Source organism: Pan troglodytes, chromosome 1, assembly GCF_028858775.2.
Source record: "Pan troglodytes isolate AG18354 chromosome 1, NHGRI_mPanTro3-v2.0_pri, whole genome shotgun sequence".
NCBI classification, from domain to species: domain Eukaryota; kingdom Metazoa; phylum Chordata; class Mammalia; order Primates; family Hominidae; genus Pan; species Pan troglodytes.
This window is the reverse complement of record NC_072398.2, coordinates 202,971,557-202,985,121: the sequence shown is the minus strand read 5'-3', so window position 1 is coordinate 202,985,121 and position 13,565 is coordinate 202,971,557. Positions and strand designations below refer to the sequence as shown.

Genomic DNA, 13,565 nt, shown 5'->3' with positions numbered 1-13,565 from the left:
TTAAATATGTATTTTCCCCTCATTACATAATAGCACTATAGAAAAACGGAAAACAGAAAACAAAAAGATAATACAAAAACTCCACTAATTTTAGCACTCTGCATGACCTTTATGTCTTTAATGATGAAGTCAAATGTATGCCCATAATAAACTCATATAGTACTTACACTACAGAATAAATCAGCACCAGTCTCATTAATAAGTTACCAGATCTGTTTGCGCCTTACAGAAACTTGGCTAAAAGCACTCTAGTCCTTTCCTTTTAAATTTCTTTTCTTTTTGAGACAGAGTCTCACTCTGTTGCCCTGGCTGGAGTGCAGTGGCCCGATCATAGCTCACTGCAGCCTCAACCTGCCAGGCTCAAGTGATCCTCCCATCTCAGCCTCCCAAGTAGGTGGGACTACAGGTGTGCAGCTAATTCTTGTATATATATATTTTTAGAGATGGGGGGTCTCACTATGTTGCCTAGGCTGGTCTCAAGTGATCCTCCCGCCTCGGCCTCCCAAAGTGCTGGGATTACAGATGTGAGCCACCGCACCTGACCCTTTTAAAATTTTAAATAGAGAACAGTATGACTTTACTTGTAACTCCCTCTGCTTTCTGAATATGATGAATTGTTTCTGTTCTCTTCTGGAATATACAGAATAATTTGTTCTTTTTACATTTTTCTTTTTACGTGGCCAATTTCGTTTATTTTGCTCAGGAATTAAAGGGCACATAACATAGTCCACATTATCTCTGTGAGCTTCAAAAACATGTTTGATAAACTTAAGAAGTGAGAAAGAACAAAGTAGGCAACTAAATCAGTTTCTTCTCATACTTCTAATTCACTGTCTTGGGAAGAAGTGGCATCAGCTTTCCTCTTGCCCCGGTTCTTGCTAGTCATGTTTTTCCTGGACTGATCATCAGTATCTTTACTTGGTGTAGTCTGGGACAAAGATGGGCTTGTAGAAGGGTCTCCTGGAAAGAAAAAGTGAAACATATGTTGTCAGGAGTCACAGGCTATAAGAATCAGGGCAGGAAGAGGGTTAGTGGACTCTCTGCCCTTGTGAGTCATAATGCAGGGATAAAGGTTGGAAAGCTAAACCTTATGTAAGCAATTATGAAGTGTACATCTAGGCATTGAGCATCAGCACTGGCTAACATCAGAAAAGTTATAACCAGACTTTATATGCTTACCCCATGATGGAAGAAAATATCAATGAAGTTGTTTTGCCAAGAAAAAGCTGAACCTGAATCTTCATGGTCAAACTTGTAGATCAGAGTTTCTCAACCTGGCACAACTGACATTTTGGATCAGATAATTATTTGTTGTGGGGGGATGTCTTGTGCATTATAGGATGTTTGGTTAAGCAGTATCCTTAGCATCTACCCACTAGATGCCAGAAGCACCGCCCCACCTAGTGTAACAACCAAAAATGTTTCCATACATTGCCAACAGTTGAAAACAACTGTTCATTCACCAATTTACAATAAAATACAGAAGGCAGCAGGACATGTTAAACCACCTTATGAGGATATAACTGTCAAAAGTCAGACTGGGAAACAGTATGGGATCAACACTCCAGTTTCTTCAACAAACAAACTACAAGGGGGAGAAAAAGAGACGGGAGGATTTATAGGTTAAAATAGAGATGAAACACAAAATACCCATAACTACCAATCACAATTTATGGACCTTATATTTGGATCCTAATTTTCCCTCCTCAAATTTTCTATTTCTTTATTATTTCTATTTACTAATGCGATAAAAACTGTATATGCTTTATGTTGTTTTGAAATATGTATACACTGTGGAATGGGTTGGATCCTACTTTAAACAAAAGGGAAACAAAACTCATAACATTTATGAGAAAGCTGGAAATACAAATACATTTTGGTACTTGATAACACAAAATTAAGACATTATTAATATTGAACTTTTAAAGATGGGATAATGCCATTGTGGTTATGTTAATGAGTACCGTACTTATCTTTTAGAGAACAATGCCTGGAATCTGGGGAGGGAGCTAGATGATGTATAGCTGAAACAAAATTGTCTATAAGTTGATAACTGTTGAAGATGAATGATGGATATGTAAGCGTTCATCACACTAGCCTTGCAACTTTTCTAGAGAAAAGTTTGAAATTCTCCAATATTCAAAAGTTAAAATTGTTATAACAAAGATATTTAGAAAAATGACTTTAAAACCTTAGTTTTTAATCAACACTTGTAATTATTTCAAATTTATGTAAGTTTGAAGTGGCGACCATTTGTATGTCCACTTATTAGACCGGTAGGGTGAACTGCACAGAAAACTGTTCACTTGTTATATAGTACTGTTTCTAAACATGCATCAGTGCCAATGATAAACAGTGCTTTCCTCGAACCACATGATGTGAAAGCCAACTACCAAATTTTCATTAAATATAAATAAAAAGTGTGTATATATATGTTTATTAAATGTGTGTCTAATCTTTTATGTCAAAGGTTTTTAAGTTGGACACTGTAATTCATTGATACACTTCAGAGCTGTGAGCATCCTGAAATTGTAGGTTAAATTGTATATATTTCTCTGAGGGAAAAGGACCATGCTTTCCTCAGAATCTTAAAGGGATCCTGGACATAGAAAGAACTATGGCTCTGAGGCCTTAGCAGCAGTTCAAAACCTGCGCAAGACTAAAACTGGAGTCCTCCAACTTTTACAAAATATTATAACATGCTGAAGCTCCCTGTGACAAGTGGGTTAAAGCTACAGGGAGGGTAGAGTACGAGTCAGAAAGAGTCTTTTAGTTCTTGATACTTTTCTGTTCCGTTGTCAGCATCAGGTATACATTCAGCCTACCAATGACTCACAGCCTGCTTCCAATACTCCTCACCTCAGAGGGAAAGCCAAAAGCACGGTAACAATGACTTAAGACAGAACAAAATCATCCTTACCGTTGCCTAAAAACAACTGTTGGATGAAGTGACCTTAAGCCAAAGTTTTCAGAGCTGCGGTGCTTACCAGAGGAAAGTCTCTGTGCTGCAGGTGCAGGCGCCATGACACTAGGCTTCTCCGACTGGTATGTGGTTGCTGCTAATGTGGTGCTCTCTGCATCACTGTTAGTCTGACCTGTGACTCCAAAGCTGGAGCTGGGGTAGCAGGCCTGGTACTGATTCTGACCAAGAATAGTATAGGTGGGATAATCCTGCAGGCCAAAGGAAATAAGAAAACAAGACTCTTATAGCATACATTAATCTCAACACAAGAGGCTTTCTTCTCCCTCTTTCTTATTCATAATTATTTTTCTAAAACATTAATTTGACTTCTCATTTACCTACCTAAAAGTCTCCAATCTAAATCAATGATTTTCAAAATGCATTCTGTGGAAACCTAAGTCAAGAGATGTCCCAGGAGCAGTCTTGGAATGAGGAGAATGCTGAGAGGGAAGGGTCTTCTGTACTCTCATAAACATACACATGGTGTCCCTTTTTGTACTCTAACAGCCTCTTCCCCCAGTTTTATGTACCGAATTTCTGCACAGAATTTGAGGGAAAGATTCTACTCTAAGAGGTTTACAAACTGTTGCACTAGATAATAGCACTTCTAAGGACAACAAAACAAAACTTAAACTTAAGCAAACAAAAAAAGCACATATCCTACATTAAAATGTCTTAATTTAAAAACTGATTATCAGCTGGGTGCAGTGGCTCATGCCTGTAATCTCAGCACTTTGGAAGGCCGAGATGGGTGGATCACTTGAGGTCAGGAGTTCAAGACCAGCCTGACCAACATGGTGAAACCCTGTTTCTACTAAAAATACAAAAATTAGCCTGGCGTGGTGGCACATGCCTGAAATCCCAGCTACTTGGGAGGCTAAGGCACAAGAATCGCTTGAACCTGGAAAGCGGAGGTTGCAGTGAGCCGAGATTGCATCACTGCACTCCAGCCTGGGTGACAAAGCAAGACCCTGTCTCAAAACAAAACAAACAAAAAACAACCTGATTATCTACCTAAAACAATCAAGTTTTCTTTAAAAATAGTTTCCTGGCCGGGAACAGTGGCTTACGCCTGTAATCCCAGCACTTTGGGAGGACGAGGTGGGAGGATCGCATGAGCTCAGGAGTTTGAGACCAGCCTAGCCAAAATAGTGAGACCTTCTCTCTACTAAAAATACAAACAAACAAACAAACAAAAATCCAGGCATGGTGATGCACGCCTGTGGTCTCAGCTATTCGGGAGGCTGAGATGGGAGGATAACTTGAGCCCAGGGGGCAAAGGTTGCAATGAACCAAGACTGCACCACTGCACTCCAGCCTAGGTGACACACTGTCTCAAAAAAAAAAAAAAAAAAAGGCCAGGCACGGGAGCTGACGCCTATAATTCCAGCACTTTGGGAGGCTGAGGCAGGCAGATCACATGAGGTCAGGAGTTTGAGACCAGCCTGACCAACATGGCAAAACCCAGCCCCTACTAAAAATACAAAAATTAGCCAGGTATGGTGGCATGCACCTGTAGTCCCAGCTACGAGGGAAGATGAGGCAGGAGAATCGCTTGAATCTGGGAGACAGAGGTTGCAGTGAGCTGAGATCATACCACTGCATTCCAGACTGGGCAACAGAGCAAGACTCTGTCTCAAAAAAAAAAAAAGTTTTCTTAAAATATTGGGATAAAACTTTTGGTTTCATAGGCACATATATGCCAAAACTTACTAAACTGTACAATTTAAATCTGTGTAGTTTACTGTATGTCAATTACTCCCTAATAAAGCTGTAAAAAAACTAGGCATGACAGTTCAAATACGCAGCTAAAAAAATTCCATTGACACTGATATTGATGGCAAGTAGGAAAAAGCTAACTGATCAGATACATTATTTCTAATTAGTCATTGGGTATCTCTACCATAAACCAAATATAATTATATGTATGTGTGTATTTGTGCATGGGCAGAAGAAGGAAATATTAAAGAAAAGAATAAGTCACACTAGCAGAACTCAAGGGAGTTAAAAATCTAGCAGGAGAGAAGACAGACAACAAAATGGCAATAAAATATATGTCAAATGACTGAAATACAGAACAGACAACTATCACTGTAAAGTATGATGGTGAAGAAGCTTTCTGAGATTAATAGGCAGAGAAAGTAAGAACATGAATAGGCTCTGAGGAGATTTTATTCAGGGACCACAGATGCTGAGTCTGGTTGAAACAAAGGACCTCTGTAGGCCTGAATGATTGGTAAAGCAATAAGACTTGGATTCTTTAGGCAATAGTATATAGCCTGTGGGCTAGGGAATAGGGAATGGGGACTCTCAAATTCAAACCAACGAATAAAAACATGAAAAGAAGGAGAATGGCGTGAACCCGGGAGGCGGAGCTTGCAGTGAGCAGAGATTGCGCCACTGCACTCTGGCCTGGGTGACAGAGCGAGACTCTGTCTCAAAAAACAAACAAACAAAAAACATGAAAATATTCTGAGCAGGTCAGTAACACGACAAAAAGTGGGATTTAGAAAAAATTAATGAGATAGTATTTTAGAGAATGAACAGGCACAAGGGGGAAAAACTGGAAATAAAATGAGCAATTAACTATGGTAATTCAGGATTAAAAGGGAAAATACCAAAACATGGGAGACGATAGCAAAAAGCAAAAGAAATTCTTCTCAAAGATTTTGAGAAATGACCAGATTGGGTAAGGTTGTGAGAAAAATAATGGAAGATATCTGGTCTGGTTTTAGGCCTATGTTTATTAAGAAAAATGTACTATCACTAATAAGAATTAAGAAGTCAGGGAAAAGTGGTTTTACTTCTGGAAGACAAAGAGACATAAAAAGGGCTGGAATAAAAGTCTGATTTTGGATATGTTGAACTTAGGGAAACAGCAAGACATTAAAGAAAAAAATGTCAATCAGTTGGAAGCTGTAATTATCATGAGGGAGGATTAGAATCTTTGGTGACAGTAAATGGACATTATGTGGTTAAACACCCCTGTGGATGAAGTAATTAACATGTGGAAAAACCAAATAGAGACTGTCCACGTTCAAAGACAGGGTCAAAAAGAAGAGCTATGAGAGGGAAAGAGTCCTTAGAAAAATACCAGGTACACAGGTGGGAACTCAATAAATATTTGTGGACTAAAAGAATAAACAAGGCTGGGCGCGGTGGCTCACGCCTGTAATCCCAGCACTTTGGGAGGCCAAGGCGGGTGCGGTTCACTCTAAGTCAGGAGTTTGAGACCAGCCTGGCCAACATGTGAAACCTCATCTCTACTAAAAACACAAAAATTAGCTGGGCATGGTGGCACACGACTATAGTTCCAGCTACTCAGGAGGCTGAGGCAGGATAATCACTTGAACCTGAGAGGCAGAGGTTGCAGTGAGCCAAGATCGCACCACTGTACTCCAGCCTGGGCGACAGAGTGAGTGAGACTCCATCTTAAAAAAAAAAAAAAAAAAAGAAAAACCAGTATAATAACCAGAATAGTAATGTTAACTGTAGCCAGGAAAAGATCCAAGGAGACAGTGGTGATGATAATTGCTGTAGAGAAAACAAATCAAAACAAAAATAAAAAACTCTAGAACACTGAAGGTGATCTCCTAAGCATAGTTAACATAACAGTGATCAAGAATAGACCACAAAAAATTCATAAAGAATGAGTTGTTCATTCCATAAATATTTATCAAGTGCCTTTGATGTAAGTGGCAGGCATTTTTCTATACTCTGGGAATATGTAAATGAACAAAATAGAAAAATAAATCCCTACCTTCATGCAGCTTACATTCTAGTAGGGGCAGAGTAGGAAGTGAAGACAAATACAGTAAAGAAACAGACATAACCATATTCTAGAGAGACCCAGCAGAGGAACAACAAAAACTAGACAGTAGCCTAAGATGCCATCCAGGGTCCGAGTTCTGAAGGTATCCAGAAAAAAGTCTCCACAGCCCATACTATTCCTGGTTGTTTCTTAGATAGGCAAATTGACCATGGAAAGAAGAAAGAGCAAGCTGGATGAACTCTATCAAACAGGATGAACAAAGGTAGCATCATACCTGGTTTGAGATGCTGGCTACTGCTGCTGCTGGAATATTGGCAATTGTAGAAGAAGTAGATATCAGGCTGGCATTTGTGCTTGAAGCTAGAGGATTGATGGGGTTAAAAGATATTAAAGATATTATGTAAAAGGTTAGAAGAAACTGAAAATAGATGTGTTTTAAGTGAACAGATTTATAAGGAGATAAACAACATTGGCAAAGGAAACAAACACTCGTTTTGCTTTTTTGTGTGGGATAGCTACATTTACACTTGGCTAAAAACAAAACATTTGAAACATCTTTCTGTTTCAACTTGAGTCTTCAATTCTTCTTACTAAAGGCCTAAAAGGATATATATTCAATTCACAGCTCATACTAATAATATCAATGAAATCACAGCTAAATCCAATTCCTCCAGCCCATCTTCTCCAGAGGCTGAAAAATGACTCACCTGCAATGTGACCTACTGTAAAGCAGTAGAACTCTGGTAAATCTTACACTGTGGTATTGTTTACTGTCACTTGCCCCAAGTTACGCCTTTCCTAATACGACATAATTACATGAGAAATAGAGCTGGTCCTCCAAATTCCAAAGCATTTAGAATTGCTTCTTGAGTTCTACTCAAATAATAGATTACTAATGTGGATCAATAAACACAATGACATAGCATTTAGAGACTTTAACAATGAGCCTGGAAAAACTCAGAAAATATTAAATATTACTCTGGTCAGATAAAAATGTACCTTATATGCTACTTGGGCTGTCTTAAGTAATTTGAGGCCAGGTGTGGTGGCTCATGCCTGTATCCCAGCACTTTCGGAGGCCGAGGCAGGCAGATCATTTGAGGCCAGGAGTTTGAGACCAGCCTTGCCAACGTGGTGAAGCCCCATCTCTACTAAAAATATAAAAATTAACTGGGTATGGTGGGCACGGGCCTGTAATCCCAGTTACTCAGGAGGCTGAGACATGAGAATCGCTTGAACTCAGGAAGTGGAGGTTGCAATGAGCCAAAATCGCACGACTGCACTACAGCCTGGGTGACAGAGCAAGACTCTGTCTCAAAAAAAAGAAAAGAAAAAAGAAAAAAAAGAAAGAAAATGCTGATTTCCATTCACATAAAACAATAAAAATAAAATAAAGACAAGTAATTTGGGTTAAGTTTTATACTTCTTCTGTCATAGGTTCATTCTACTAGGGTTTTAATCAAAATCTCAATGACTAGCACTAACCAGTGACTTTTCTCAGGTGAACAATGTAACTGATATTATCAGTACTGTTCTCAAACTCCTTGTCCTCATTTATCATAAACACACTTAGACATGGTTCCTACTGCAGGTGCACACACCATATGGGTTCACCATCAGGTAGACCTGACTAACTGACTACCTGCCCCATTAACAAAGTCCCCCAGAGAGAAAATTAGTAAGAAAACTTCCATTGAGAACAGGGCAGGAGAACAAATGCAATAGAAACTTAAGTGCTCTGGTCAAAATTAGATAATTTTCATCCCTTTCCCTAAGGGTACTCGGCTTAGAAGACAATCCAGAAGACAGTAAGTTCAGTTACAGCTATTGCTGCAACCCCAGCTTTAAGATGAAGAACCTAGGACAAAGAAGAATTAAAGTAACTTGTCCACAGCAGCAAAAATAATGGAAGATAACCAAAATGACAACTTGGATCTCCCAATTCTTCATCCAGTGCTTCTTCCTCAGGGTCAGCAGCTAAGCTAGGGTTCAAATTCCCTAACTATGGCCAGGTGCATGGTGGCTCACACCTGTAACCCCAGCACTTTGGGAGCCTGAAGTGGGTGGATCACCTGAGGTCAAGAGTTTGAGACCAGCCTAGCCAACATGATGAAACCCCATCTCTACTAAAAATACAAAAATTAGCCAGGTGTGATGGTGCACACCTGTAATCCCAGCTATGCAGGAGGCTGAGGCAGGAGAATCACTTAAACTCGGGAGGCAGAGGTTGCAGTGAGCTGAGATCGCGCCACTGCACTCCAGCCTGGGCGACAGAGTGACTCAGTCTCAAAAAATAAATTAAAAAAAATAAAACAACAAAAACAAATTTCCTAACTATCCAGAGTAACTTTATTTTCCATAGCACGTTTTGCTTCAGGGGAACTAAAGGACTCTTAAGGGCTTACTTTCCTAAACATAACAACTAAATGAAATAGGTTTTATAGCTTTACAGAAGGTATTTTCTTTCAACCAATATTCACCTTCTTTCCTACTGTGGCTTAAGCCATCCTTTTTCCTAAGAGGAAGCATCAAAACATGACAATATACAGGGTAACTGACTCTGTAAATGGTTTTAACCATTCTTGTAGGAAAAGAATTTTGAATAGTTTCCAGATTTTGTTATCAGTACATTATCCTAGGCAGGCCTGCAATAAAACTGAACACAGGTGATTTAAGGTGGGAAATAAAATAAAGAATTGATTTAATCATTTATCTTCCCCAGCAAGTCCATTTTTAGTTCAGTTTTCTTCTGGCCCTGGTCCTGGCATACAATCCTCTTTTTCACCTATTGATCTTTAATTCTGTCCTACCTTCTCCATATCCTTTTTTCCTTTTTTTTGAGATGAGTATCACTCTTGTTGCCCAGGCTAGAGTGCAATGGTAGTCTCGGCTCACTGCAACCTCCGCCTCCCGGGTTCAAGAATCCTCCTGCCTCAGTTTCCCAAGTAGCTGAGATTACAGACATGCACCACCAAGCCCGGCTAATGCTGTATTTTTTTAGTAGAGATGGGTTTCACCATGTTCGTCAGGGTGGTCTTGAACACCTGACCTCAGGTGATCCACCCGCCTCAGCCTCCCAAAGTGCTGGGATTACAGGCATGAGCCACCACGCCCGGCTACTTCTCCATAACTTAATAATGGTGGGAGGTACAACTCAGTCATATCTGATCTCTATGGGGGAAAATGTACTCAGATTGACAAGGTGGTTTTACAAATCTAACAATTTTCAAACCACTTAATGAATTGTACTGGAGGTAAAATGGTAGACCTTAAAAACAACTAGCCATAAACTCTTATTATATCCCTGCTAGAAAGTTTAATGGCTTGATTAGCTAGTTGATAACTCTGAGTTTTTAACAAGTACTGTATTAAAATCACAAATTTCTCTGAGCAATAGTTGGCTTTTATTATAGGGGATCTTGGTCTGCTGACCCAGAAAGTTCACAGGGCTTAATAACACTTTTTTCTCCAACTAAGCCAAATTATTTCTAACATGTGCCACTCATTCATTCAGCAAACCCATTAAGTATATCAGGGTCAATTATGTGCCTAGAAACCATTTCAGCCACTGAAGGATAAAATAGTAAGACAAAGTCCTGGCCCTCAAGGAGTTTAAATTCTAGTGAGGGAAGTTAGTCAATAATTAAGTATTTTTTTTAGGCTCTTATAACCACCATAGAACCCAAAGCAAACTAGCCTAAAAATGTATACAACCACTGTCTGCCCTACCCCACATACAGCTATGACTAAAAAGCCAGGCACTTTTAAAAAAATACAGATCATCGTGTGTGTGTGTGTGTGTGTGTGTGTGTGTGTGTGTGTGTGTGTGAATAAAAATAATATTCAATTGCAGGTTTAAAAACAAAAGCAGCAACAATGGACTATGCAACAAAAACTACAAATTTAGAGAATCAAATAAAACTCAAGTGGTGGCTCCTATTATTATGTATCTAAAGGCTGCTAGCTCTCCAAATGCTAATGGCATGGTCAACTGTTTTTGGACATTCTTCACTCCTGTTTTGACAATGGAGCTGCAAAAACCTGAAAGACAACACTTTTGAGAACCAGGCCCCACTAGATGTCCGCTTAAAATAGACAATATACAGATAAAGCTTTGAACAGAAGACCACGGTTACAGAATGGTAAGTGGCACAGCTGCACCAAGTGATAGTGCTACAAAGTTAAAAGGTTAATTCAAGCATTAATGGCACATAAAAGTTTGTGCAAGATTTAGTTTTTACCCACCTCTCTAATTTTAGATCATGTCACTTCACCTCCTTTGCTCACACTGTCTTTCTTTAAGTTACTCAAAACCAGACAAGCTCTTTATCATTTGAGGACTTTTGCAATATTGTTCTCTCTGCCTAGACTGTTCTCTCCAACCCCCTTGCCTTCCCAGCATGATGGCTCCTCAGCATGACTCACTTCCTCAAAGAGGGTCTTTTTGACCTATTAAAACCAAGACCTTTTCTGTTTTCTTAATCCCAGTGATCAATTTTTTTTTCAGAGCACTGTTCAAAATCTGTTATGTATTTACTCACTTGTTTTCTCCCCCGCACCCCACTAGTCTGTAAGCTCCAAAAAGGCAGAATCCTGCTGTCTTATAATCTCCAGCATCTAGCAAAGCACCTGACATACAGCAGGTGATGGTCAATAAATATTTGTGGGATTCATATACATCAATCTTGTGTGCACTAAGTGTGAAGGGCAAAATCATTCTTCTTTTTTTTTTTTAGATGCACTCTCACTCTGTCACCCCGGCTGGAGTGCAGTGGTATGATCTCGGCTCACTGCAACCTCTGCCTCCCGGGTTCAGGCGATTCTCGTGCCTCAGCCTCCCCGAGTAGCTGGGATTACAGGTGCCTGACACTACTCCCAACTAATTTTTGTATTTTTAGTAGAAACGGGGTTTCACCATGTTGGTCAGGCTGGTCTCAAACTCCTGACCTCAAGTGATCCGCCCACCTCAGCCTCTCAAAGTGCTGGGATTACAGGCATGAGCCACCGCGCCCAGCCTAAAATCATTATTTTCTGCTAAAGGCTGACAGGTGGGTTCCTAAAACTTACTCTCATTATGTGACTAATATAACTGATAATTCCTGATCCAGTAGAAGCTGTACATATTTTGGTTAAAACTGATTGCCTAAGTGGGTCATTCGTTCACTTAATCCTTTATCAAATATTTATTGAGTGCCTACTATGTGCAAGCACTGCTCCACACAAGGAGCTTAGTAAATCAAAATAATAAAAATCTCCTAATAAAAGATTATTATTTTTTGAGACGGAGTCTCGCTCTGTCGCCCAGGCTGGAGTGCAGTGGCGCGATCTCGACTCACTGTAAGCTCCGCCTCCTGGGTTCACACCATTCTCCTGCCTCAGCCTCCCAAGTAGCTGGGACTACAAGCACCCGTCACCACACCCAGATAATTTTTTGTATTTTTAGTAGAGACAGGATTTCACCGTGTTAGCCAGGATGGTCTCGATCTCCTGACCTCATGATCTGCCTGCATCCACCTCCCAAAGTGCTGGGATTACAGATGTGAGCCACCACGCCCGGCCTAAAAGATTCTCATTGCTGGAGTGGAGATTTTCAGATCAATAAGGGACAGGGTTTAGAATGATCTATGTAATAATGGATCAGAGCTCAAGAAATCAGTAAGAATTCATGTTTAACTCAACACAGATACAGATTACGACATACAGAAATATTTATAGATATGTGTATTTACATAGGTTAGTACACCCACATATATTTGTTTGCTCTGTCAGCTGAGAAAGCCTAAAATAAATGTCACCTGACACCTCAGTAGCAATTAGCACCCCTCAAGCTCAGATCTTTTTTTTGAGACAGGGTCTCACTCTGTTACCCAGGCTGGAGTTCAGTGGTGCGATCACAGCTCACTGAGGCCTCGACCTCCTAAGGCTCAGGCGATCCTCCCACCTCAGCCTCCCCAAGTAGCTGGGACTACAGGCACGCACCACTGCACTTGGCTAATTTTTATATTTTTTGTAGAGATGGGGTTTTGCCATGTTGCCCAGGCTGGAAGCCCAAATCTTGGTTTTGAATACCATTCTTTCCAATAAAAGGAACCAGGATTCCTTAAAAAAAAAATGGTTGATAATAGGACTTGAATAGGTAATATACAAGATGAGCCTGGAGCATCTTGTAGTGCCAGGAAGTAAGGAAGTGCTGGGTGGGGGGAAAAAAAAAACCAAAAACTAAAAAAATGGGAGTATGTCAAAAGGCATAGGAGCCAACTGAAAGAGCTCCCAGTGGCCAAACTGGAACAAAATAAAGTAGTATTGGATTATAACCCAAAGTATAAATTAAATATCTAGGAGTCCACAAAAAAATGACTGAATAAATTAACAAACTGGGGAGAAGAGACAAATCTGGGCAGAAGAATTCCAAATACATTATGTAGATATTCTACCCTAAAGAAGGGGCAGCATGATTCCTTAACTGTGGGCTGTACATAGTGAATTCTATCTAAAGAATACAGTACAGAAAGGGAGGAAAGAGTAACTTTATGGAGAAAACTGACAAACACTACTTCAATTAGGTAATCAAGGTCAACATCAACAGTCATAAATAATGATGATAGTATGGCACCTTGCCTTTGTGACCTTCCTCCTTAAAATCCATAACCCCAGCGTAATAATGAGAAAAACATCAGATAAATTCTCTAAGAGTGGGGCATCTTAAAATATACCTGGACCAGTACTCCTCAAAACTGTCAAGGTCATTAAAAGCAAGGAAAAGCCTGAGAAACTACAAAGTCTAGAAGAGCCTAAGGAGACATAACTAAATGTAATTTGGTATCCTGGATG

General features: G+C 39.8%; 1 protein-coding gene across 11 annotated transcripts in view; it reads right to left on the bottom strand.

Annotated features, from left to right (window-relative positions):
• Positions 1-13,565, bottom strand: part of EYA3 (EYA transcriptional coactivator and phosphatase 3) — a 118,313-nt gene that overhangs the window by 39,817 nt on the left and 64,931 nt on the right. For all 11 annotated transcript variants that reach the window (XM_016957323.4, XM_016957345.4, XM_054664672.2 and 8 more), the window contains 3 exons: positions 7,009-7,094; positions 2,988-3,171; positions 821-960 (listed from right to left, as the gene is read on the bottom strand). In XM_016957323.4, the coding sequence (XP_016812812.1) occupies positions 821-960; positions 2,988-3,171; positions 7,009-7,094 (410 nt within the window). The remainder of the gene's footprint in view (positions 1-820; positions 961-2,987; positions 3,172-7,008; positions 7,095-13,565) is intronic.